The following is a 25910-nucleotide window of genomic DNA, read 5'->3' as shown; positions in this document are numbered from 1 at the left end:
TATGCATATCTCCTCCTTTACAGCATTGCTGCGTTTAGGTATTTGTTTAATTTGAACCTTTCCGTTTTATGATGATGATCGGGACCTGTTAGTGGTAGTTTTGTGGTAACTGCACTGTTATTTTAAGGATTTCTTCTAAATGTTATAGATCCCAATTTAGTTTAAACATCACACCCCTACCACACACACATACACAGTCGACGATTAACAGAATGTTCCAAATGACATCAGACCTCGGAGCAGACACAAACAGTAGATCCAGTTTTGGTTCCGCTTCCTTCCCAGCAAGTCTTGCTCGTCTCGTCCTTCTTTCTCTTGCCCAACCCCCTTTTTCCTATTATATAAGTCTGTGCCCTCTCCTTCCCCCTTCCATCTCTAATTCCCCCTTCCATCTCTAATTCCCCCTTCCATCTCTCCTTCCCCCTTCTATCTCTCCTTCCCCCTTCCATCTCTCCTTCCCTTCCTGCTGGACAGTTCAGTCTAAGCCCAACTTCACCCATCTTGTTTAGATTAGGTGGTTCTGAAACTCATATGGTTCTGGTTTGGGGTGTGCGTCTTTGCGTCTTTGCCTGCCTGAGGCTCCAGATGTTGATTTGACTGCTGCCAGGATGTTTTCAGAAGAACAATGGAGCAGTGTTTTATAAAGCAGCAGCTGGGGAGCTGTTTCTATTAGGACTGGGGGGGTCTATGACGCAGAACCAAATACCTCTGGTCCCCATCTTACCCTCAGATACTGCTGGAGTCTAAACACTATTCAAACACGGATTTACCCCCTGGTCCCAATGGCACACACACACTCACACATCCTCACAAACCGTTACACAGCCTTTACTATGGGCTGCATTGAGGGCAGCTGAAGTGACCAACTATGGGCTGTTTGTTAAACCCTTTTTCAACCCACAGGGTCGCTGAGGTTTGAGAGCCTAACTGGACCAGCCTGGCTGTTTGTTTCTGTTTTTGCCAACTCTCTTGTGGTCGTTACTCCAAACATAGATGTTTGGTGGTTTGTCTCTGTTCCCCATTTTAACCCACTGAACTGGGCAACAACATAGTTGGCTAGAGCAGCACCAGACTGGCATCAGACTATAGCTGGTCTGGGGTTAGAGAACTGAACCTTGTCATGACTAGTGATAGTTATCCTATGAAAGGAAGTTAATGTAGTAGTTGACATAGAGATACATGTTCTATGTAATTGTGGTAGTATCTAAAGACTGCTGTGTTTCTGTGTATCTCTTCCAGCCAACGCATCATCAGAAGCCCAGAACCAAACCGAGGGGAATAAGGAGGTGCTGCTCACACCAACCCCTACCATCACCACACCTCCTCCAGCGTGAGTCACTCACTCACTCACTCACTCACTCACACTCACCTTGCAGAACGAGTCTCTAACTTCCTCCTCTCTCTCTCTCAGAGTGGAGCCAGACCACAGCGCTCCTCAGGAGGACCCTGATCTCGCCCGCTCCTCCCCGGACTCCCCCCTTTCTTCCCCCTCCCCGGAGGATGGACAGATCGTGACTCTGGTGGTGGAGGAAGAGGAGCCCCCACAGTCCACTGTGACTCTGATGGAGGAAGAGGGGGATGATGATGATGAGGAGGAGGAGGAGAGAGAGGAACAGTGGATGAGGGAGAGCCAGCTGTACTGTCCTCTCTCCTCCGTGTCTTCCCTCTCTTCTATCTCCTGTGTGGCCACGCTGCCGGAGCTGCTATGGCGCTGGTGTGACGCTTGCCTCGCCAGAGAGAGACAGCGCGGTCTCCGCAAGAGGCAGCAAGACACGTACACACGCACCCCCATAGACACTCCCTTACCCACACACACCGCCATTCAGGACCCTGTCCCCGCCGCCACACACACCCAGGAAGCCCCAACACACACAGAGCCGGTCCCTGATCCTGAGACGGCCCCCCGGGCCCAAAACGAGGTTTTATCTCCTACAGACTCACACAATCACACAGACACACACCCCGTGGACCACATCATTGTTCTGGAGCCTAGCCGGACCTCTACCCTGCCCCCCCACAGTTTCTCTCACACCTCCCTCTCCAAACCCACCCCTACCCAGGACGAAGCTCCCCGGCCCCCCAGCCAAGACGACCCCGTCCCCCCTCCAGCCCTGCAGGGAGCCCCTGTCCCAGAGGCCCAGCAGGCCAGCACCCCCAACCCTTCCCCCAGTCCCATTACCCCCCTCCACCCCCCAACTTCTGAGACAGCTTCTCTGGACCTCCCTCCACTCTCCCTGAAGGAGCAGCCAGTCCAGCCCCTCCCCACTGCCTCCAGACCTGCAGACATCCCCCCTCCCACTGAACTCCCTGTGCCCCTCCAGCCCGACACACACGCAGAGCCACACACACTCAGGGCTGGGGTAGAAAGTGGAGACCACAAGGGCCAAGGGGAGCAGGGCGACTCCCCCCCTCCCCAGCCAGCAGAGCACCCACTTAGGGAAGAGTCCATGGAGGACCTGCTACTTAGCGTCCCGGTTACTGCTAATGGACATTTACACCGGACAGCTACGGACTTCTATGCTGAGCTGCAGAGCACAGGGGAGTATATTGGAGGGAATGGAGGCATGAACGGAGGAGTGAACGTGCACGGCTCCAGTCAAAAGGAGAGTGTGTTCATGAGGTTGAACAACAGGATCAAAGCCCTGGAGATGAACATGTCCCTCAGCAGCAGATATCTGGAGGAACTCAGCCAGAGGTCAGTTGTGTATGTGTGTAAGAGTGTTTGTGTCTTTTTAAATCTTATAGCTATGTCGTAGCTTCCTCCATATGACTTGTCCTGTTCAGGCTCTGATTAGCTTGTTGTGTGTGCGGTGTGTTCTAGGTATCGTAAGCAGATGGAGGAGATGCAGAGGGCCTTCAACAAGACCATCATCAAGCTACAGAACACCTCCCGCATCGCTGGAGAACAGGTCCATTACAAACGGTTGCTTCTTGGTTTGGGTTGCAGGACGGTTATTGTGGGATGGTTGTGATTTGTGTAGTTCAGTGATGGTTAAGATGTGGTTTATCGTAGGTCAGTGTATCCCAACTCCGGTCCTCCAGTACCCCCAACAGCACACATTTTTGTTGTAGCCCCGGACAAAAACACCAGAATTGACTTGTCAAGGACTTGATGATTAGCTGAGAAGTAGAATCAGGTGTGCTTGTCTGCGGCCACGACAAAAACGTGCTGTTGAGGGTACTGGAGGACTGTCGTTGGGAAACACTGGTGTAGAATGTATGGTTGGGGGTTGTCTGTTGTGGGGTAGGTTGGTTGTCTCAGGGTTTTATTAACGTTGCATCTTGATTGTGTGATCCCTCAGGACCAGAGGCAGACAGAGTCAATCCAGATGTTACAGGGCCAGCTGGAGAACGTCACCAAGCTGATGATCAACCTCACCATGACTGTCTCACAGTTACAGAAAGAGGTACACACACACACACACACACACAGTAATACTACCTACATTTATTGAGTATCAGATAAAATGTTGGCCTAATTTGAATCATCTTGCAAAATGTCATAATCAGATCTGATATGTTTCTGTGTTTCCTCAGATGTCTAAATGTTTGTATGTGTTTGTGTTTTCTAGGTGTCAGACCGACAGAGTTACCTGGTGGTGTCTCTAGTCCTGTGTGTCTGTCTGGGCCTGGTGTTCTGCCTGCACTGCTGCCGGAGCACCAACACACAAACCACCACACACACCGCAGTCAACCACTACCCCAGCCCCAAGAGGTAAACACACACCAACACACACACACACACACACCCACCCCAGTCAACCACTACCCCAGCCCCAAGAGGTAAACACACACCAACACACACACCGCAGTCAACCACTACCCCAGCCCCAAGAGGTAAATACACACACACACTGCAGTCAACCACTACCCCAGCCCCAAGAGGTAAATACACACCAACACACACACACACACACACACACACACCGCAGTCAACCACTACCCCAGCCCCAAGAGGTAAATACACACCAACACACACACACACACACACACACACACACACACACACACACACACCGCAGTCAACCACTACCCCAGCCCCAAGAGGTAAATACACACCAACACACACACACACACCGCAGTCAACCACTACCACAGCCCCAAGAGGTAAATACACACACTGCAGTCAACCACTACCCCAGCCCCAAGAGGTAAATACACACCAACACACACACACACACACGCACACACCGCAGTCAACCACTACCCCAGCCCCAAGAGGTAAATACACACCAACACACACACACACACACACACACACACCGCAGTCAACCACTACCCCAGCCCCAAGAGGTAAATACACACCAACACACACACACACACCGCAGTCAACCACTACCCCAGCCCCAAGAGGTAAATACACACCAACACATACACATCGCAGTCAACCACTACCCCAGCCCCAAGAGGTAAATACACACCAACACACACACACACACCGCAGTCAACCACTACCCCAGCCCCAAGAGGTAAATACACACCAACACACACACACACCGCAGTCAACCACTACCCCAGCCCCAAGAGGTAAATACACACCAACACACACACACACACATCGCAGTCAACCACTACCCCAGCCCCAAGAGGTAAATACACACACACACACACACACACCGCAGTCAACCACTACCCCAGCCCCAAGAGGTAAATACACACCAACACACACACACACACCGCAGTCAACCACTACCCCAGCCCCAAGAGGTAAATACACACCAACACACACACACACACACATCGCAGTCAACCACTACCCCAGCCCCAAGAGGTAAATACACACCAACACACACACACACACCGCAGTCAACCACTACCCCAGCCCCAAGAGGTAAATACACACACACACACACACCGCAGTCAACCACTACCCCAGCCCCAAGAGGTAAATACACACCAACACACACACACACTGCAGTCAACCACTACCCCAGCCCCAAGAGGTAAATACACACCAACACACACACACACACTGCAGTCAACCACTACCCCAGCACCAAGAGGTAAATACACACACACACACACACACACACACCGCAGTCAACCACTACCTCAGCCCCAAGAGGTAAATACACACCAACACACACACCGCAGCCAACCACTACCCCAGCCCCAAGAGGTCAACACACACACACCGCAGTCAACCACTACCCCAGCCCCAAGAGGTCAACACACACACACACACACACCGCAGCCAACCACTACCCCAGCCCCAAGAGGTAAATACACACCAACACACACACCGCAGCCAACCACTACCCCAGCCCCAAGAGGTCAACACACACACACCGCAGTCAACCACTAGCCCAGCCCCAAGAGGTCAACACACACACACACACACACACACACCGCAGCCAACCACTACCCCAGCCCCAAGAGGTCAACACACACACTCCGCAGTCAACCACTACCCCAGCCCCAAGAGGTAAACACACACACACCTTTTTTGTCTGATCTCCCCATATTATTTATTAGAGTATTGTTGGTGCTTTCTGGGTCTAATATAATGTTTTCCCTTAGCCCAGTTAATGTTTTATTTTATACAACGGGTGGGTTTAATCCTTAATGCTGATTTGGTTAAAACTGTGTTCTAGCTGGTGTCTATTCCACAAGTTGCCACCAGTTATGATGTTGAAATGCCTATTTACTGTTCCATCTCGATGCGCAATCCACTATTTCATCAGCCCAACCAGGCAATTTAGAAACGTGATGGCCACCATTAAAAAGTGGCTAGACATGATCTCCCCTTTCTTTTAGACTAGCAGTTGGTTTTCAACAACCGAAATACGTGTAAAACTTGCTGTCTTGTTTCTATATTGAAATTCTATCTCCACTGTCTTATTGAGGAGTGTCAGGACGAGGAGATCTTTTCTTAGTCAGTGGAAATCAGGACTCTGCATAGTTTTTATGGATATATCCAAATAAATGTTGATAGAAAAACAGGTCAAAACGAAATGAATGTGATTGTGTTAGCTGTGTTGTTGGCTAGCTCCTCTGAACAGTGTCTTGATGAAAAAGCACATTTTTCTATGCCAGGCGAAATCTCGCATCATTACCTCATTGTTATGGATGCATCCAAATAAATTTCACTAGAAAACAGCTAAAACAAACGCAAATGCAGCTACTTTGCTGTTATTCTGCTGTAAGTTAGCCGTAGTTGGCTAGCTAGCAAGCAAGGGATAAGAACGTTGCCAGGCAGCATGGCAACGCAACATTTCAAAGGAACGACTGGGTCACTTCCATAGATTTAGAAAGGTGCTATCCTGTCGTGTGTTTTAGGTGTTTCTCCTCCTATGAGGATATGAGTCTGAAGCGGAGGGTATCGTGTCCTCTCGTACGCTCCAAGTCCTTCACCTTTCCTACTTCAGAAGGTAAGTGTGTACACACACACACACACACACACACACACACACACTGAGTCACTCTACAGACACTCAGTCACTCACATGGCCTCTCTCTTACACAAACACACACACACACACACCCTTTCCTCTAACCTTCCTGTCTTCTACATCGCTGCTCTGTCCATCCTGTTGCTGCTCAGGAGCTATGACTAAAAGACTAGACACGACAGTCTTCAGAAAGCCTTCCATGCCAGCGCCATCATACACCACATTACTGCTACAGTCTCAGAGCAACAGCTGTGCATGACTATGTGCTCTGCCCATGCATGGTCTCTCTCTGGACTGCTGGGCTGGCTGGCTGTACCATGCTGGTGAGCTGCTGTATGGCTGCTGTAAGGGTACTGTATGGTAGGGTACTGGAGCCACAGACACTCCAGTGGGATGGCCTGGGCACACCCGTCTCCTGAAGGAATAAAGACCTTCATTCAGACAACCAGGAAACATAGTACTCCCACTATTCCTCTCTCTCTCTCTCTCTCTCTCTCTCACACACTCACTCATTCACTCACTCACTCATATATGTGTCTGTTGTCCTTGGGCCAGAGCACCTGTCATTGCCAGCTGTGTGTCCATGCAGATGCTGAACTGAATGAGAGTATACAGTACCAGTCAAAGGTTTGACACACCTACTCATTCCAGGTTTTTCTTTATTTTGACTATTTTCTACATTGTAGAATAATAGTGAATACATCAAAACTATGAAATAAAACATATGGAATCATGTAGTAACCAAAAAAAGTGTTAAACAAATCAAAATGTATTTTAGATTCTTCAAAGTAGTCACCCTGTGGCTTGATGACAACTTTGCCTTCTCTCAACCACCTTCATGAGGAAGTCTTGAAGGAGTCTTGAAGGAGTTCCCACATATACCGAGCACTTGTTGGCTGCTTTTCCTTTACTCTGTAGTCAAACTCATCCAAAAACCATTCAATTGGCTTGAGGTTGGGTGATTGTGGAGGCCAGGTCATCTGATGCAGCACTCCATCACTCTCCTTCTTGGTCAAATATCCCTTACACAGCCTGGAGGTGTGTTGGGTCATTGTCCTGTTGAAAAACAAATGATAGTCCCACTAAGCGCAAACCAGATGGCATGGTGTATTGTTGCAGAACGCTGTGGTAGCCATGCTGGTTAAGTGTGCCTTGAATTCTAAATATATCTCCAACAGTGTTACCTGCAAAGCACCCCCACACCATTACACCATCTCCTCCATGCTTCACAGTGGGAACCACACATGCAGAAATCCTCCGTTCACTTACTCAGCATCTCACAAAGACACTGCGGTTGGAACCAAAAATCTCACATCTGAACTCAGACCAAAGGACAGATTTCCACTGTTCTAATGTCCATTGCTCGTGTTTCTTGGCCCAAGCAAGTCTCGTCTTCTTATTGGTGTCCTTTAGTAGTGGTTTCTTTGCAGTAATTCGACCATGAAGCCCTGATTCACGTAGTCTTGTCAGAACAGTTGATGTTGACATGTGTCTGTTACTTGAACTCTGAAGCATTTATTTGGGCTGCAATTTCTGAGGCTGGTAACTCTAATGAACTTATCTTCTGCAGCAGAGGTAACTCTGGGTCTTCCTTTCCTGTGGCGGTCCTCATGAGACAGTTTCATCATAGCGCTTGATGGTTTAAAAAAAAAAACAATGTAACCTTTTATTTAACGAGGCAAGAACAAATTCTTTCGGTTACTGGCCCAACACTCTAACTGCCACCCCAGTTTTTATGACTGCAGTTTAAGAAACTTTCAAAGTTCTTGAAATGTTCCGTGAAGACTTACCTTCATGTCTTAAAATAATGGACTGTCGTTTCCGTTTGCTTATTTGAGCTGTTCTTGCCATAATATGGACTTGGTTTTTTACCAAATAGGGCTATCTTCTGTATACCACCCTACCTTGTCACAACACAACTGATTGGTTCAAACGCATTAAGAAGGAAATAAATTCCACAAATTAACTTTTAGCAAGACACAAGTGAAATGCATTCCAGGTCACTACCTCATGAAGCTGGTTGAGAGAATGCCATGTGTGCAAATCTGTCATCAAAGCAAAGAGTGGCTACTTTGAAGAATCTAAAATGTAAAAATATTTTGATTTGTTAAACACTTTTGCTTACTAAATCAAATCAAATTGTATTAGTCACATGCACCGAATACAGCAGGTGTTGACCTTACAGTGAAATCCTTACTTATGAGCCCCTAACCAACAATGCAGTTTAAAAAAAATACAGATAAGAGGTAAAAGTAACAAGTAATTAAAGAGCAGCAGTGAAATAACAATAGCGAGACTATATACAGGGGGGTACTGAGTCAATGTGTGGGGGAACCGGTTATTTGAGGTAGTATGTACATGTAGGTATAGTTATTAAAGTGCCTATGCATAGATGACAACTGAGTAGCAGCAGTGTAAAAGAGGGGTCTGGGTAGCCCTTTTGATTAGCTGTTTAGGAGTCTTATGGCTTGGGGGTAGAAGCTGTTTAAAAGCCTCTTGGACCTAGACTTGGCGCTCCGGTACCGCTTGCCGTGCGGTAGCAGAGAGAACAGTCTATGACTAGGGTAGCTGGAGTCTATGACAATTTTTAGGGCCTTCCTCTGACACTGCCTGGTATAGAGGTCCTGGATGGCAGGAAGCTTGGACCCAGTGATATACAGGGCCGTTCGCACTGCCCTCTGTAGTGCCTTGCGGTCGGAGGCCGAGCAGTTGCCATACCAGGCAGTGACGCAACCAGTCAGGATGCTCTTGATGGTGCAGCTGTAGAACCTTTTGAGGATCTGAGGACCCATGCCAAATCTTTTCAGTCTCCTGAGGGAGAATAGGCTTTGTCTTAGTGTGCTTGCGTGTACTACATGATTTCATAGTTTTGATGTCTTCACTATTATTCTACAATATAGAAAATAGTCAAAATAAAGAAAAACCCTGGAATGAGTAGGTGTGTCCAAACTTTTGACTGGTACTGTACATAGAACACAATGCTTTAGCCTGGCTGCTTCTGTTAGACCACTGCAAGTAGTAGCAACAACTAGAGAAAACTGCCTTGTAGGCCCAATGTAGGCTAACTACTAGCTATAACCTCTTCAGTGTAGCTATAACCTTTATTCTGGGATATAGTATATCAAGGGTGTGTAATATTACTTTAATAGTAATCAGTAGTACTACTTGCAATGTGGTGTCATGCTGCTTGTATCATGTGTGTTCCTGTATGCCATCCCATCATTAACATGGCCCTGTTCTCTCCCTGTTCAGTAGGCCCCGACGACCTATACATTGTTGAACCTTTAAGGTTCTCACCAGAGAAAAAGGTACAGTGTCCCCTGCTCTCCTCTCCGTCTGCTACTGCTGTTGTATGGTGGCCCCAGCGGCCATCTTGTTTGCTTATGGTCTCAGTGGAGTAAGGTGAATTTGCCCCTAGACCAGGGTTTCCCAAACTCGGTCCTCGGGACCCCAATGGGTGCACGTTTTGATTTTTGCCCTAGCATTATACAGCTGATTCAAATTATCATCAAGCATTGAATCAGCTGTGTAGTGTTAGGGCAAAAACCAAAACGGTCCAGAGGACCAAGTTTGGGAAACGCTGCCCTAGACTCTGATCTAAGGTTAGTTTAGCGTTCTCCCATCCTAATGGTTGAGGTTAGGGTCTGGGGAAAGTTAAGCTGATCCTAGATCTGTGATTAAAGGCAGTTTCTGTGGATTTAGTCAGGTTAACCATTTCTCTGCTGACACTGGAGCTGGACTGTTAGGGGGGATGATGTAGGAGCAGGCACAGGGCAGTGGTTTAAAAGTTGTAACCCACCAATAGCTGATATCCTGTTTTTATCCACAACCCAGACTTAAGCTGTGATCCAGGAGGGACCGGCAGCTACCCTTCATTTGGTAGTCATTGGGTCAGGGTTTAATCTGCATAACATGGCTTTGCTCGAGTTTATATAGAGATTCTAAGGTTTGGTCAGCACCCTATCCTTTTTAATGCCATTCTCCCCACTGTCCCTGCCTTCCCTGCCTTGTGCTGTCCTGTTTGTGCCTCGCACAGTACTGGATCAAAATATTTAGACACAATCAAAATGTATCTTTGAGAGCTTGGTGTCTGTCTAGTTTGGTTATAACTGTGCAGTGTGTCTGGTATAGAGGTGGTTAACATGACTTAACATATTTTTACAACTGCGGTTTGCCCTGTACTCTGTATTTATCAATCTCTCCATCCCTCCCTCTCTCTCTCTCTCTCTCTCTCTCTCTCTCAGAATAAACGATGTAAACTGAAGGCAGCATTATCAGCTCCCTCTTCCCCAGTGGCTGACGGGGCACTCAAATGCAACGGCCTCCCCCACTCCGTGACTCCCCCTCCCCCACTACCTCCTCCAATTTTAGAAGACATCTCCTGTAAGGAGCTCCACTTCCCCTCAGAGAGCAGCAGCGGTAGCTCCTCCCCCCACTCTGAGGAGTCCTACATCAGCCGTGGCCCGCCCCTCTCCTCCCCCCCGTGCATGTTTAACGGCCATGCTGCCCTCCCCGTCCCACTCTGCCTCCCCTCCCTCCCTCCCTCTAAGAAGAGGTCAGCGAAGCGTCAGAGGTCTCGTCAAGTGGAGCTGCAGTTATCCTCCAGACAGACAGGGGGGGCTATGAACTCTCTGCCCAGCCTGCAGCAGCTGATCAAGGGAAACAAGGAGATCAGCGTGGGGACTATAGGCCCCACGGCCGTCACAGGGCATGTCTAATCACAAACGCACACTTCAGACTGACTCATAGACACACACACACACGCACCCTGGTAGCAGACTTGGTTAGGGAGGTGTGAAGGGGTGTGGTCTCGCCCCAAAATGGCCACATCTCTGAACCACTTCTCCCATGAGCACCCTGGCCCACAGTGGAACTCGGAAACCATGACATTAGTTGCCCATCAACAGCCACCCTCCCCACAAATCAGAGACCATTTAACGGTCATGTGCCTTTACTGTCCATTCGAAAGCTTTCACCAATGGAAAAAATAATAAATTCAAAAGTATTGTTCTTTTTCTTTTCGGAGAGAAAAACTGTAATGCTTTGGAGTGTTATAAGAAAACAGACATTCAAACATGGGTGACCTGTTCCTACTGGACAAGCACATTGCTCCATAAGACCTAGGCGTCAGGGGCTTGTACTACAGCCCTGTGCCCAGAGAGGAGAAGGGCTGGCTGGGTAGAGCTTCTACCGGAGCCCCCTGCCTCTCCTGGGGCCTGTGAAAGTAGAGTATGAAGCTGTAAGTATGAAATGTGTCGCAATGAGAGAACTGTGCAGCAGGACTAGTTACTTCTCTAACCCATCCCCCCCTCCTTTCTCCTGTCCTCCATTTCCACATTCTGTTCATTCTCTGTGTATTGTTCAGAGCTAGCTAACACTACTGCAGTTGTTGTTCATATGGGACTGGGGTGTTAACCTTTCACACAACACAGGCCCTCTGTCTCGCCCTCTCATGCAGTCTAACCTAACACAACCAGCAGAGCTGAATGAAGATGCACTGTGTGTGTGTGTGTGTGTGTGTGTGTGTGTGTGTGTGTGTGTGTGTGTGTGTGTGTGTGTGTGTGTGTGTGTGTGTTCATGTCTCTGTGTCTCTAGCGGCTAGCCATGTTTATCCAGCTGTGATACTAAGGAAGAAGCTCTAACTATTGAACTAGTTTACATAGCAGCTTGTCTCTCCAGTAAGACCTCTGAAAGTTGTATGGGCTGGGCCCAAAATACACACACACACACACACACACACACACACACACACACACACAAAGCCAGCTAAGAGAAAAGGGATTTTGTACTGGTAAAAAACGGAAAATTAGGATGAAGTATATTCAAGAGTCAGTAATTTGGGTAGATTTTTGGGCACATTTTCAACACATCTCTGCATACATTTTAAAGATCAGATATAACTGGTATACTTGGGCCATTCTATTGTATTCTACAGACCCCCTCAAACATTTTAAGCCATCCATTATGTACCTATTATTTATGGAGATATGGCCATGTAACTCCTGTCCAATATGGCTCCATGGGGCTGGTTGGTGGCCATTTTGGAAATGCTGCCAGGGTGGTAATACAAAACATCTGTGATGGCATTATAGCTAAAAAAAAACACTTCTTTGGACTTGTTCTAGCTGTGTGCGAAATGTGGTGCTTTTATCACAAAATCAACAATTCCCCTCAAATTTGAGGCTTAGCTGCTGGACTTTTTATAGGCTGGTTGTTTTTGCACATTGTGGCAGGTAGTCTCTGCAGCCAGAACCCAGTCAGTTAGTTGGGTTGTGTTTTTATATTGAGCTGTATATGAGCCATGCTGAGAACTGAGTGTTGTGTGATATTCTAGTTGTTGTTGGGAACAGTTCAGTCTGAAGATGTCACAGCCCACACCCTCACTCTGTGGGTAGAAGTTGCCTTTAGTTACTGATCTAAGATCAGCTTTCCCTCCCCCAATTCCTCATGTTCACCATTTGAATCAACAATGCAATACTGATCTTAGAACAGTGTCTAGGGGTAACTTCACTTTGAGAGCAGATCCCCTGAGGTCCTATTGAGGACTCTGTGAGGCCAGTTTTATTTATCTATTTATGTCCTGGCCTCACAGCAACCCCCACATACTGTAGCCCAGGGGCACACACACGGTACAGACAATAATAATGGTTGCAATTAAAACGCATATACACACACACAAAGGTACATGTACATCAGAGGAGGCTGGTGGGAGGAGCTATAGGAAGACTGGCTCGTTGTAATGGCAAAAAAAAACATTTTATTTAACTAGGCAAGTCAGTTAAGAACAAAGTCTTATTTTCAATGACGGCCTAGGAACAGTGGGTTTAACTGCCTTGTTCAGGGGCAGAACGACAGATTTTAACCTTGTCCGCTCGGGGATTCGATCTTGCAACCTTTCGGTTACTAGTCCATCGCTCTAACCACTAGGCTACCTGCCACCCCAGGTAGCCTAGTGGGTCAAATAATAGCTCCTCCCACCATTAAATGGAATTAATGGAACGGTATCAAACACAAAGAAACCACATTTGACTCATTCCATTTATTAAATTCCAGCCATTACAAAGAGCCCATCCTCCTATAGCTCCTCCCACCAGCCTCTGATGTACATATATTGTACATACATACCATGGTACTGTCGCATACTGTATGATTTTTCCACTGGCTGCCCGACACACTATTTAACACGTTGGCTCAGGTGTTCACCTCTTTTGTGACTAATATTTGTTTTTACAAAGATATAGCGACAACAAGGTGTTCACCTTTTTATATTTCTGTGGTTTTGAGTCACCTCCACTGTCTCTCTCACACACACACACACAAACCTCTCTTAACTAGACCTCTATCAGGGTACTGAGGGCCGTAACGATATCAGCCCCAGTAATAACTGTTGCTGGATCGTATAAAACAGAATAATATTCCATATGAACCAGCCACACCTCACAAATCAGAGGGTGTGGGTCTGCTTCCTTAGTTGTTCAGAGTCCTTTGGGAAGATTAAGTTAAAAGAGAAGAAATGTTTGAAGTCATTGGTTCTGTGTCTGTGCAAGGATGTGATTGGCACGGCAAAGGGGGAAATGTGAAAAATCCCATCTCTGTGTACTATATATCTGTGTAGTAGGCCTGTGTATAGTGTGGGTGTGATCTGATGGCCTCTGAGTTGGGTTGGTTGTTGACTGAGAAAGAGACACTGGAATACCATAAAACCAAATTAACACTACACACTCCCTCTATAGTTTACCGCTACAGACCAGACTCCCAGGTCCCCTACTCTACCCTCTCTACACCCTGACCTCTAACCCCTACACAGGTCAGGGTTCAGACACTGTGGCAAGAGTTCTTTTAATTTAAAACCACTTCTCTTCCCTTTACCATGAATGGCTCCTTTAACTGGCCACCTCTACTTTCCTTACTAGCTGTCATTCATTCATTCATTTGTTGTTCATTACTGTACATTCACCCCACCTCGTAGGCAGGTAGTGGTTTTCAGAGGAGGAATTTAATAAAGGGAATGTTGGGAAAGGGTTTGGAACGCAAAAATTTATCTGAAGAAGTGTTCCATACCCAGCTAATCATGACCCTCATTGTTTTGCTTCCTTTTTTGAATGTGTATGATATTATACTTGTGTGTATGCATGCATGCAAGTGTTTCACTGTGAGTGTTTGTTTCACTGTGAGAGTGTTTTCTCTTGACATGCATGTGAGAGACTCTGCAAAGCCCTAATTTAACAGTGTCCTTGGTGACCCCTGGGGCTCAGTGTGCACTGTTATTATTACTACCTTCATGCCTTTTTGTTTTTCTACACTAAACCCTGTCTCAAGTGCTTTTTGTCCATGCCTCCCTCTTTCTTTCTCTTTCCTCTCACTGTGAGTACTCTGAGGAAGAGCTGCATAGTATTGTGCAACAGGAGCGTGAGTGTAACTACAAAGATGTAGTGCCATTAGAAACTGTGAATTTCTAAATAAAACCTTTTGTCTTTCACTTGACTGTTTTGGAGTCTGCATTTGTTCATGTGACTGGTCCTAGGTAAAGGTTGCACAGATCTAGGATCAGAGGAACCTTATTTCTTCTCTACGGACTCCTGCTGTGTTGAGTAGCGCCACTTCACCATCTTCTGGTAGAACAGTGATCAGCACAAGCACTATAAAACATGAACTGTTAACAGCTAGGAAATAATTGATCAAATCCTGCTTTTTACAAATACATAAAGCCTATTGGTGTGTAAATTAAACAATCCAACTTATTTGACCCACATGTCTTTTGGTTTTGGGCCAAAAATAACCTTCAGGAGGAGCTGACTGTTGTGTTCTGGAGGGGCTCAGAGGTATCCCTCTGCACTGTTCCACCATTGGACTGGAGACATTTGCTATACACAGGATGCATGGGAGCAGAGCACAAGAGATGGGGGATGGATGGATGAATGAGGGACAGATGGGATGAGAGGGGAAAAGGAGGAAATGGTTCAGAAAGGGACTGGGAAGAAAATATATGGGAAATTCCACAGTAATGGAGTGATAATGAGACTCAGATTTTTCACATTAAAATGTATGTGAAACAAAAACAAATGATTGCAAAGCAAAAAAAATAAAACTGCACAAGGAATACATTTAAAAATTTCCACTGATGCAAAATTTGGTAACAGAATGATGGTTTGGGCTGTTTGTGCCATCAGTCTATTACCAAACTTTGCATCTGCACTGTTCAAGTAAATGTGTATTGGTAAAAATGTCAGTGGAAATTGTTCAAAGTAGTCCTTGTGCATAGAGTTTTATGAATTAAAGTTGATTGGCCACACTTTAAAGCCTGTAAAATGAGCAGCAACGGACACCCTTTTTACTGCGAGACGATGTACAGAAAATTGTATGGTGCAATAAATCATAGGCGTACACACACTAAACATTGTCCATTCAGGCTTTAAAAAATGTATAAATCAGATTATATAGAAATACGCTTATTCTTTTTATGATAACTAGTATATAATCTAATATTGCACATTGTCCGTCATTTTCTCCCTCATGTTTCATTCGTACGGCCCAGTAGATCACTGGGGCCAAGCTTCCTGTACCCCTGTATATATCCCCGCTGTTATTTTCTACTGCTCTTTAATCATTTGTTATCTCTTACTTTTAGGTATTTTCTTCAAAATGCATTGTTGGTTAAGGGCTTGTACGTAAGCATTTCACTGTAAGGTCTACTACACCTGTTGTATTCGGCGCATGTGATATAACATTTGATTTGATTTACAAAGTATACAGGACGGAACTTTTATTCTGAAGGATTCCAGAAAAATCCGTAACCCGGAAGTACTTAGTGTTCTTGCCTGCTTCAGAGCTGTCCAGCTTAGTCCCTTGCAGGTAAAATCAGAACATCTCTTACCGAAATAAGTAGTTATAACGAAAATGTAACAGGGTTTGTGGTATATTTTCAGGATGGTTCTGTTGAATGACAACTAGTAGCAATAATATCAGAGCTAAGCCGGCTACGTTAGCCGCTTTAGCTAGCTAACTGGCAAGCTAACAACCATAATCCGCTTTCAAGACAAGCCTGGCAGTGCTTGTCATAAATTATGTGATAATGTTGTGTTCTGAAACGTTGGTACCAATTTCTCTACCCATGTCTATAGTTTGTTTGTTTTGACAGATGAAAGACACTATGTAATGAGTATCATAGTTGGCTTGTACGACATTGCGGGCGACTACCGACTGACTGATCTACAAATCACCTTCCATAAATAACTCATTATTTGTAGATCAGTCTGTCACAATTTACCCATGAAACATTACCAGTTTTCATCCTGTCGAACACACCCCTTCAAATGACTGGATTTGGCTATTTCAGCCACACCCGTTGCTGACAGGTGTATAAAACCGAGCACAATGCCATGCAATCTCCATAGACAAACATTGGCAGTAGAATGGCCTTACTGAAGAGCTCAGTGACTTTCATCGTGGCACCGTCATAGGATGCCACCTTTCCAACAAAAAAAATAGTTTAAAATTGCCCCTGAAATCAACGTCATCACAGTAACTGTTCGTCGTGAGCTTCATGAAATGGGTTTCCGTGGGCGAGCAGCCACACACAAGCCTAAGCTCACCATGTGCAATGCCAAGTGTCGGCTGGAGTGGTGTAAAGTTCGCCGCCATTGGACTCTGGAGCAGTGGAAATGCATTCTCTGGAGCGATCACGCTTCACCATCTGGCAATCCGACAGACGAATCTGTGGTTTGGCAGATGCCAGGATAAATTCTACCTGCCCCAATACATAGTGCCAACTGTAAAGTTTGGTGGAGGAGGAATAATGGTCTGGGTCTGTTTTTCATGGTTTGGGCTAGTCCCCTTTGTTCCATTGAAGGGAAATCTTAACGCTACAGCATACAATGACATTCTGGACAATTCTGTGCTTCCAACTTTGTGGCAACAGTTTGGGAAAGGCCCAATCCTGTTTCATCATGACAATACCCCTGTGCACAAAGCGAGGTCCATACAGAAAAGGTTTGTCGAGATCGGTGTGGAAGAATTTGCCTGGCCTGCACAGAGCCCTGACCTCAACCCCATCGAACACCTTTGGGATGAATTGTAACGCCGACTGCGAGCCAGTCCTAATTGCCCAAAATTAGTTCCCGACCTCACTAATGCTCTTGTGGCTGAATGGAAGCAAGTCCCCACAGCAATGTTCCAACATCTAGTGGAAAGCCTTCCCAGAAGAGTGGATGCTGTTATGGCAGCAAAGGGGGGGGGGACCAACTCCATATTAATGCCCATCAATTTGCAATGAGATGTGCGTCAAGCTATGTGATCTATGTGTTTCATAATTTGCCTATGGTTTTGGTGTTTGTGTCCAGTTGATGGGGGCAGACAGTGGGTCAGGGGAAGCCCCAGGCCCAGCAGTGCCCTGGAGGAAAGTTCTATGGGAACGTCAACCCTTCCCTGATAACTATGTGGACCGCCGCTTCCTGGAGGAGCTCAGGAGGAACGAGGGCCTCCACCAGTATCGCTACTGGGCCGTGGTGCAGGAGGCAGGACTGGTGGCTCAGCAGATCTCCTGTGTGGCTCTTTTCCTCACTCTCTGGTTGTACATGGAGCAGGTAAGAGACCTTAGGGTGAAGCTCTGACACCATATTCTCCACAGTGCACTAATGTTTTGACCAGGGCAATATAGTGTTAGTCACATAGCTCGGACTCTAGTCAAAAGTTGTGAACTTTATTGGGGAATACATTGTCATTCAGTTTTAAACGCCTGTGTCACATTAGTTCTATAAAGTCTAACCCCTCTCTTCTCCCTCCAGGGCCTGCTCTCCCCTTCCACGCTGCTGTGGACCGGCCTGCTCTGTGCCCTGCTGGGCTATGGACTCTACCAAGCACTGGCTCCGCGGGGAGATTCAGACAACCATCACCGTACACGTTGGTCTGACCTGCAGAGTGCCTCTATCTTCCTCTCCTTCACTTTTGGGTTCTCTCCTGTCCTCAGGACTTTAACAGAGTCAGTTTGTACAGACACAGTGTACGCCATGACAGCCCTGATGCTGCTGGCCCACCTGGTGGCCTTCCCCTACGCCCAACCTTCTCCCCCTGGGAGCCTCTCTCTCAACGCTGCCCTGTTCGCCTCTGTCTGCCTAGCCTCGCGCCTCCCCGGGGACCTGCACACCTCCGGTGGCCTGGACTCTTCCTCCTCTTCCTCCTCTTCCTCCTCTCCCTCCTCTCCCTCCTCCCTTCATACCTTCACCATGCTCTGCTGGGCCCTGTTAGTGTTTGCCCTATGGCCTTGCCTGCTGCAGCGGCTGAGAGATTGTGCCCCGTGGGTGTTTGGGTGTGTGTGTGTGCTGGTGGGTGTGTGTGGGGTGGCGGGGCTGGGTTCTCTGTGGCCTGGGGGGGCTGTGCTGTTGGCTGCACTGTTGGGGACTGTGACCCTGCTGTGTCCTCTGCTGTTGATCCGACTGCAGAGTGACAAAGATAACATCCAGGGACCCTGGGATGAAGCGGAGATACGAGAGGATCTAACACACTTTCTACATTGATGGGTAAAGGAGAGGATTGGGGGGCCAAGCCACCCACGCCGTTATCCACTGAGGACGGTAAGGGTCTGTCCCTTACCAGTACCAGACTGGTAGGATGAGTGGCAACCTTGAAAACACTTTATAGAAAGCTGTTGCTCCTATTTTAACAGAACAATATGGTTTGTCAGCAGGGAACTGAAGCTCTTTGCTGCCTACTGTAGACGCTTTTCTCAGATTCCACCACTTTTATACAACTTCTAAACGTGTGTCTAGTAACCAAGGGCTCTGAGGCATGGTAGATTGTGACCATGTTGAATGAAATAGGAAGTATTCAACCTGTAATGATTTTAACCTTTGTTGTACGGTCAGGTGTTAAATGCAGTTTTGGAAAAATAAAGTTATTTTGTTTATGATCGTATCAGCTATATTTATTCCTGTTATTGGTAAGTGGAAATGATTTAATTAAACCTATTCAGCTTCACAAGTGGGGAAACGTTCAAGTCATGCATCAACTCAACAACAAAAAAGGAGACCTGTTGCTGTTTATTTCCCTCCTCCAGTACCCCCAAAAGCACACATTTTTGTTGTAGGTTCAGACTAACTCGCCTGATTCAACTCCTTCACGGCTTGATAATTAGTTGAATCAGGTGTGCTTGTCCACGGCTACAACAAAAATGTGTACTGTTGGGGGTACTGGAGGACTGGCGTTGGGAAACACGAGCTACATGTCTGCAGTACCGTACTAAATCCACTTGATGTCAGCATCCCCTTTCAGGGGCCTGGCGTGGTTGGTGCTGCGGTCGGTCTTATGGCTCCATGGTGAGTTTGTATTTGTATTTATTATGGATCCCCATTAGCTGCTGCCAGAGCAGCAGCTACTCTTCCTGGGGTCCAGCAAAATTAAGGCAATTTCTATTTTTATTTTTTTTACATTACAATACATTCACAGATTTCACAACACACTGTGCCCTCAGGCCCCTATTCCACCACTACCGCATATCTACAGTACTAAATCCATGTGTGTGTGTGTGTATATGCATGTGACTGTTTGTGTTGCTTCACAGTCCCTGCTGTTCCATACGGATTTAAAAAAAATCTAATTTTACTGCTTGAGTCAGTTACTTGATGTGGAATAGAGTTCCATGTAGTCATGGCTCTATCTAGTACTGTGTGCCTCCCATATTCTGTTCCGGACTTGGGGACTGTGAAGAGACCTCTTGTGGCATGTCTTGTGGGCTATGCATGGGTGTTCGAGCTGTGTGCCAGTAGTTTAGACAGACTGCTCGGTGCATTCAACATGTCAATATCTCTCATAAATAAAAGTAGTGATGAAGTCAATCTCTCCTCCACTTTCAGCCAGGAGAGATTGACATGCATATTTTTAATATTAGCTCTGTGTACATCCAAGAGGCAGCCGTGCTGCCCTGTTCTGAGCCAATTGCAATTTTCATAAGTCCTTTTTTGTGGCACCTGACCACACGACTGAACAGTAGTCAAGATGCGACAAAACTAAGGCCTGTAGGACCTGCCTTGTTGATAGTGTTGTTAAAAAGGCAGCGCATCGCTTTATTATAGACAGACTTCTCCCCATCTTAGCTACTACTGCATCAATGTTTTGACCATGACAGTTTATAATTTAGGGTTACTCAAAGCAGTTTAGTCAGAGTGTCTGCTTGCTCAATTTCCACATTATTTATTACAAGATTTAGTTGAGGTTTAGGGTTTAGTGAGTGTTTTGTTCCTAATACAATGCTTTTAGTTTCAGAAATATTTAGAGCTAACTTATTCCTTGCCACCCACTCTGAAACTAACTGCAGCTCTTTGTTGAGTGTTGCAGTCATTTCAGGCGCTGTAGTAGCTGACATGTATAGTGTTGTGTCATCCGCATACATAGATACTCTGGCTTTACTCAAAGTCAGTAGCATGTCGTTAGTAAAAATTTTAAAAAGCAAGGGGCCTAAACAGCTACCCTGGGGAATTCCTGATTCTAACAGGATTTTATTTGAGAGGCTTCCATTAAAGAACACCCTCTGTGTTCTGTTAGACAAGTAACTCTTTATCCACATTATAGCAGGGGGTGTAAAGCCATAACACATACGTTTTTCCATCAGACTATGATCGACAATGTCAAAAGCTGCACTGAAGTCTAACAAGACAGCCCCCACAATCATTTTATCAATTTCTCTCAGCCAATCATCAGTCATTTGTGCAAGTGCTGTGCTTGTTCAGTGTCCTTCCCTATAAGCATGCTGAAATTCGTTACCTGTGAAATAGTATTGTATCTGGTCAAACACCAGATACACCTTTACATACACCTTAGTCAAATACATTTAAACTCAGTTTTTCACAATTCCTGACATTTAATCAGAGTAAAAATTCCCGGTCTTAGGTCAGTTAGGATCACCACTTTATTTTAAGAATGTGACATGTCAGAATAATAGTAGAGATAATAATTTATTTTCAGCTCAATTAGTATTTGGTAGCATTGCCTTTAAATTGTTTCACTTGTTTTTAAACAATTTACAGGCAATGCTAGGTCTTGGCTGATTTCTTTTGATTTTCCCATGATGTCAATCAAAGAGGCACTGAGTTTGAAGGTAGGCCTTGAAATACATCCACAGGTACCCCTCCAATTGACTCAAATTATGTCAATTAGCCTATCAGAAGCTTCTAAAGCCATGACACCGTTTTCTGGAATTTTCCAAGCTATTTAAAGGCACAGTCAACCTAGTGTATGTTAACTTCTGACCCACTGGAATTGTGATACAGTGAGTTATACGTGAAATAATCTGTCTGTAAACAATTGTTGGAAAAATTACTTGTGTCATGCACCAAGTAGATGTCCTCACCGACTTGCCAAAACTATAGTTTGTTAACAAGAAATTTGTGGAGTGGTTGTAAAACGAGTTTTAATGACTCCAACCTAAGTGAATGTAAACTTCCGACTTCAACTGTACATGTAGGTAAAGTTAAAGTGACCCTATCTCAATGTAATACCATCTACTGGCAAATGAAAGGGTGACATTTCAATGCTGGATGGCTTTGTACACTGATAAAAGCGTGGCTATATTTCATAAGATTCTGTCCCTATGTTGGCATGCTGAGTGGAATTGTTTGATAATTTTTGGAAAGATCAAATGCATCTATAAAGGGGTTCACGGCAGGACTCAAGTATAATGTAACAAGAAGTTAATAGACTTACCATTCCTAGCCTATTTCAAATATTTCAAATGTTCTAGAAAATTAAAACCCTGTTTATTTAAAACCATAAGTGGTTTGTACTTACACAAAGCACAAGCATTCCAACATTTGTAGACATTTCCATTTGTACAAAACAGTCACAAGGCCACCTTGGTTCTCACTAGCAGACAGGTAAAAAATATATATTTTTTATTTATTTATGTATTTCACCTTTATTTAACCAGGTAGGCCAGTTGAGAACAAATTCTCATTTACAACTGCGACCTGGCCAAGGTAAAGCAAAGCAGTGCGACAAAAACAACAACACAGAGTTACACATGGGATAAACAAACAGTCAATACAGTCAATAACACAATAGAAATATCAGTATACAGTGTGTAACGGCTGTCTAATGCCTCCTCCTCGGATGAGGAGGAGGAGTAAGGGTCGGACCAAAACGCAGCGTTGAATGAAGACATAATGAATTTATTTACAGACAGACGAAGACGGTAAAACTCTTAAACAAACTACAAAACAACAAACGACGTAGACAGACCTGAACTAGAGAACTTACATATACACGAAGAACGCACAAACAGGTACAGACTACACAAACGAACGAAAACACGAAACAGTCCCGTGTGGTGCATACAGACACAGACACAGGAACAATCACCCACAAACAAACAGTGAGAACAGCCTACCTTAATATGGTTCTCAATCAGAGGAAACGTCAAACACCTGCCTCTAATTGAGAACCATATCAGGCAACACATTTAACCCCACATAGAAACACATAGCATAGACTACCCACCCAGCTCAGGTCCTGACCAACTAAACAAAGTTAAACAAAGGAAAATAAGGTCAGGAACGTGACAGTACCCCCCCCCCCCCCAAGATGCGGACTCCGGCCGCATAACTGAACCTCAAGGGGAGGGTCTGGGTGGGCATCTGTCCACGGTGGCGGCTCCGGCTCCGGACGTGGTCCCCACCCCACCATAGTCAATCCCCGCTTCCGTAGCCTCCTCCAAATGGCCACCCTCCAAATTAACCCCACTGGATTAAGGAGCAGCACCCGACTAAGGGGCAACACCGGAATGAGGGGCAACACCGGAATGAGGGGCAGCTCCGGACTGAGGGGCAGCTCCGGACTGGCTGGTGGATCCTGGCTGGCTGGCTCTGGCGGATCCTGGCTGGCTGGCTCTGGCGGATCCTGGCTGGCTGGCTCTGGCGGATCCTGGCTGGCTGGCTCTGGCGGATCCTGGCTGGCTGGCTCTGGCTGCTCATGGCTGGCTGGCGGCTCTGGCTGCTCATGGCTGGCTGGCGGCTCTGGCTGCTCATGGCTGGCTGGCGGCTCTGGCTGCTCATGGCTGGCTGGCGGCTCTGGCTGCTCATGGCTGGCTGGCGGCTCTGGCTGCTCATGGCTGGCTGGCGGCTCTGGCTGCTCATGGCTGGCTGGCGGCTCTGGCTGCTCATGGCTGGCTGGCGGCTCTGGCTGCTCCTGTCTGGCGGAAGGCTCTGGCTGCTCCTGTCTGGCGGAAGGCTCTGGCTGCTCCTGTCTGGCGGAAGGCTCTGGCTGCTCCTGTCTGGCGGAAGGCTCTGGCTGCTCCTGTCTGGCGGAAGGCTCTGGCTGCTCCTGTCTGGCGGAAGGCTCTAGCGGCTCCTGTCTGGCGGACGGCTCTAGCGGCTCCTGTCTGGCGGACGGCTCTAGCGGCTCATGACAGACGGGCGGCTTTGAAGGCTCAGTACAGACGGGCGGCTTTGAAGGCTCAGTACAGACGGGCGGCTTTGCAGGCTCAGTACAGACGGGCGGCTTTGAAGGCTCAGTACAGACGGGCAGTTCATGCGGCGCTTGGCAGACGGACAGCTCAGATGCCGTTGGGCAGACGGGCAGTTCAGGCGCCGTTGGGCAGACGGGCAGTTCAGGCGCCGTTGGGCAGACGGGCAGTTCAGGCGCCGCTGGGCAGACGGCAGACTCTGGCCGGCTGAGGCGCACTGTAGGCCTGGGGCGTGGTGCCGGAACTGGAGGTACCGGGCTAAGGACACGCACCTTCAGGCTAGTGCGGGGAGCAGCAACAGGACGCACAGGACTCTGGAGGCGCACAGGAGGCTTAGTGCGTGGTGTAGGCACTGGTGGTAATGGGCAGGAGACACGCACCATAGGGCTAGTGCGTGGAGGAGGAACAGGGCTCTGGAGACGCACAGGAGGCTTGGTGCGTGGTGCCGGCACTGGTGGTACTGGGCTGGGGCGGGGACGTGGCGCCGGATATACCGGACCATGCAGGCGTACTGGCTCCCTTGAGCACTGAGCCTGCCCAACCTTACCTGGTTGTATGCTCCCCGTCGCCCGACCAGTGCGGGGAGGTGGAATAACCCGCACTGGGCTGTGTATGCGAACCGGGGACACCATGCGTAAGGCTGGTGCCATGTATGCCGGCCCGAGGAGACACACTGGTGGCCAGATGCGTTGGGCCGGCTTCATGACATCCGGCTCAATACTCAATCTAGCCCTGCCAGTGCGGGGAGGTGGAATAACCCGCACCGGGCTATGCACACGTACAGGAGACACCGTGCGCTCTACCGCATAACACGGTGTCTGCCCGTACTCTCGCTCTCCACGGTAAGCTCGGGGAGTTGGCGCAGGTCTCCTACCTGACTTCGCCACACTCCCTTGTAGCCTCCCCCCAAGAAATTTTTGGGCTTGACTCACAGGTTTCCAGCCTCGCTTCCGTGCTGCCTCCTCATACCACCGCCTCTCGGCTTTAGCTGCCTCCAGCTCTTCACGAGGGCGGCGATATTCTCCTGGCTGTGCCCATGGACCTTTTCCGTCCAATATTTCCTCCCATGTCCATGAATCCTGCGATCGCTGTTGCTTTCTCCCACGCCGCTTGGTCCTTTGTTGGTGGGTGATTCTGTAACGGCTGTCTAATGCCTCCTCCTCGGATGAGGAGGAGGAGTAAGGGTCGGACCAAAACGCAGCGTTGAATGAAGACATAATGAATTTATTTACAGACAGACGAAGACGGTAAAACTCTTAAACAAACTACAAAAAAACAAACGACGTAGACAGACCTGAACTAGAGAACTTACATATACACAAAGAACGCACGAACAGGTACAGATTACACAAACGAACGAAAACACGAAACAGTCCCGTGTGGTGCATACAGACACAGGAACAATCACCCACAAACAAACAGTGAGAACAGCCTACCTTAATATGGTTCTCAATCAGAGGAAACGTCAAACACCTGCCTCTAATTGAGAACCATATCAGGCAACACAGCAGCATACCACCCTGCATACCACTGCTGGCTTGCTTCTGAAGCTAAGCAGGGTTGGTCCTGGTCAGGCCCTGGATGGGAGACCAGATGCTGCTGGAAGTGGTGTTGGAGGGCCAGTAGGAGGCACTCTTTCCTCTGGTCTAAACAAAGATCCCAATGCCCCAGGGCAGTGATTGGGGACACTGCTCTGTGTAGGGTGCCGTCTTTCGGATGGGACGTTAAACGGGTGTCCTGACTCTCTGAGGTCATTAAAGATCCCATGGCACTTATCGTAAGAGTAGGGGTGTTAACCCCGGTGTCCTGGCTAAATTCCCAATCTGGCCCTCAACCATCACGGTCACCTAATAATCCCCAGTTTACAATTGGCTCATTCATCCCCTCCTCTCCCCTGTAACTATTCCCCAGGTCGTTGCTGCAAATGAGAAGGTGTTCTCAGTCAACTTACCTGGTAAAATAATGGATAAATAAAATAAAAAAAAAACACATTTAACCCCACATAGAAACGCATAACATAGACTACCCACCCAGCTCACGTCCTGACCAACTAAACAAAGTTAAACAAA

At 47.2% G+C, this 25910-nt stretch overlaps 2 protein-coding genes across 2 annotated transcripts in view; both read left to right on the top strand.

Annotated features, from left to right (window-relative positions):
* The window catches only part of LOC120052058 (SUN domain-containing ossification factor-like), a 32706-nt gene extending 19558 nt beyond the window's left edge, over window positions 1-13148 (top strand). Inside the window, exons 12-19 of the mRNA XM_038998919.1 lie at window positions 1240-1330; window positions 1412-2695; window positions 2822-2909; window positions 3303-3407; window positions 3573-3715; window positions 6280-6371; window positions 9645-9700; window positions 10637-13148. Coding sequence (XP_038854847.1) covers window positions 1240-1330; window positions 1412-2695; window positions 2822-2909; window positions 3303-3407; window positions 3573-3715; window positions 6280-6371; window positions 9645-9700; window positions 10637-11110 — 2333 coding nt within the window. The 3' untranslated portion in view covers window positions 11111-13148. The remainder of the gene's footprint in view (window positions 1-1239; window positions 1331-1411; window positions 2696-2821; window positions 2910-3302; window positions 3408-3572; window positions 3716-6279; window positions 6372-9644; window positions 9701-10636) is intronic.
* Window positions 13149-16186: 3038 nt separating this feature from the next.
* Window positions 16187-19301, top strand: LOC120052483 (phosphatidylinositol N-acetylglucosaminyltransferase subunit C-like). The gene is made up of 3 exons (XM_038999419.1): window positions 16187-16244; window positions 17732-17974; window positions 18176-19301. Exons 2-3 carry the CDS (start codon window positions 17735-17737, stop codon window positions 18902-18904), a joined length of 969 nt encoding a protein of 322 aa, XP_038855347.1. The 5' UTR covers window positions 16187-16244; window positions 17732-17734; the 3' UTR covers window positions 18905-19301.
* Window positions 19302-25910: the final 6609 nt, after the last annotated feature.

This window comes from Salvelinus namaycush, chromosome 8 (genome assembly GCF_016432855.1).
Source record: "Salvelinus namaycush isolate Seneca chromosome 8, SaNama_1.0, whole genome shotgun sequence".
Lineage (NCBI taxonomy): Eukaryota > Metazoa > Chordata > Actinopteri > Salmoniformes > Salmonidae > Salvelinus > Salvelinus namaycush.
The sequence above is the reverse complement of the archived record's forward strand: the minus strand, read 5'-3'. Positions and strand labels throughout refer to the sequence as shown.

Coding starts and splice junctions, on each gene's coding strand:
- LOC120052483 (XM_038999419.1), top strand. CDS start 17,735: ATGGGGGCAGACAGTGGGTCAGGGGAAGCCCCAGGCCCAGCAGTGCCC. Junction 17,975..18,175: donor TCTGGTTGTACATGGAGCAG/GTAAGAGACCTT, acceptor TTCTCCCTCCAG/GGCCTGCTCTCCCCTTCCAC.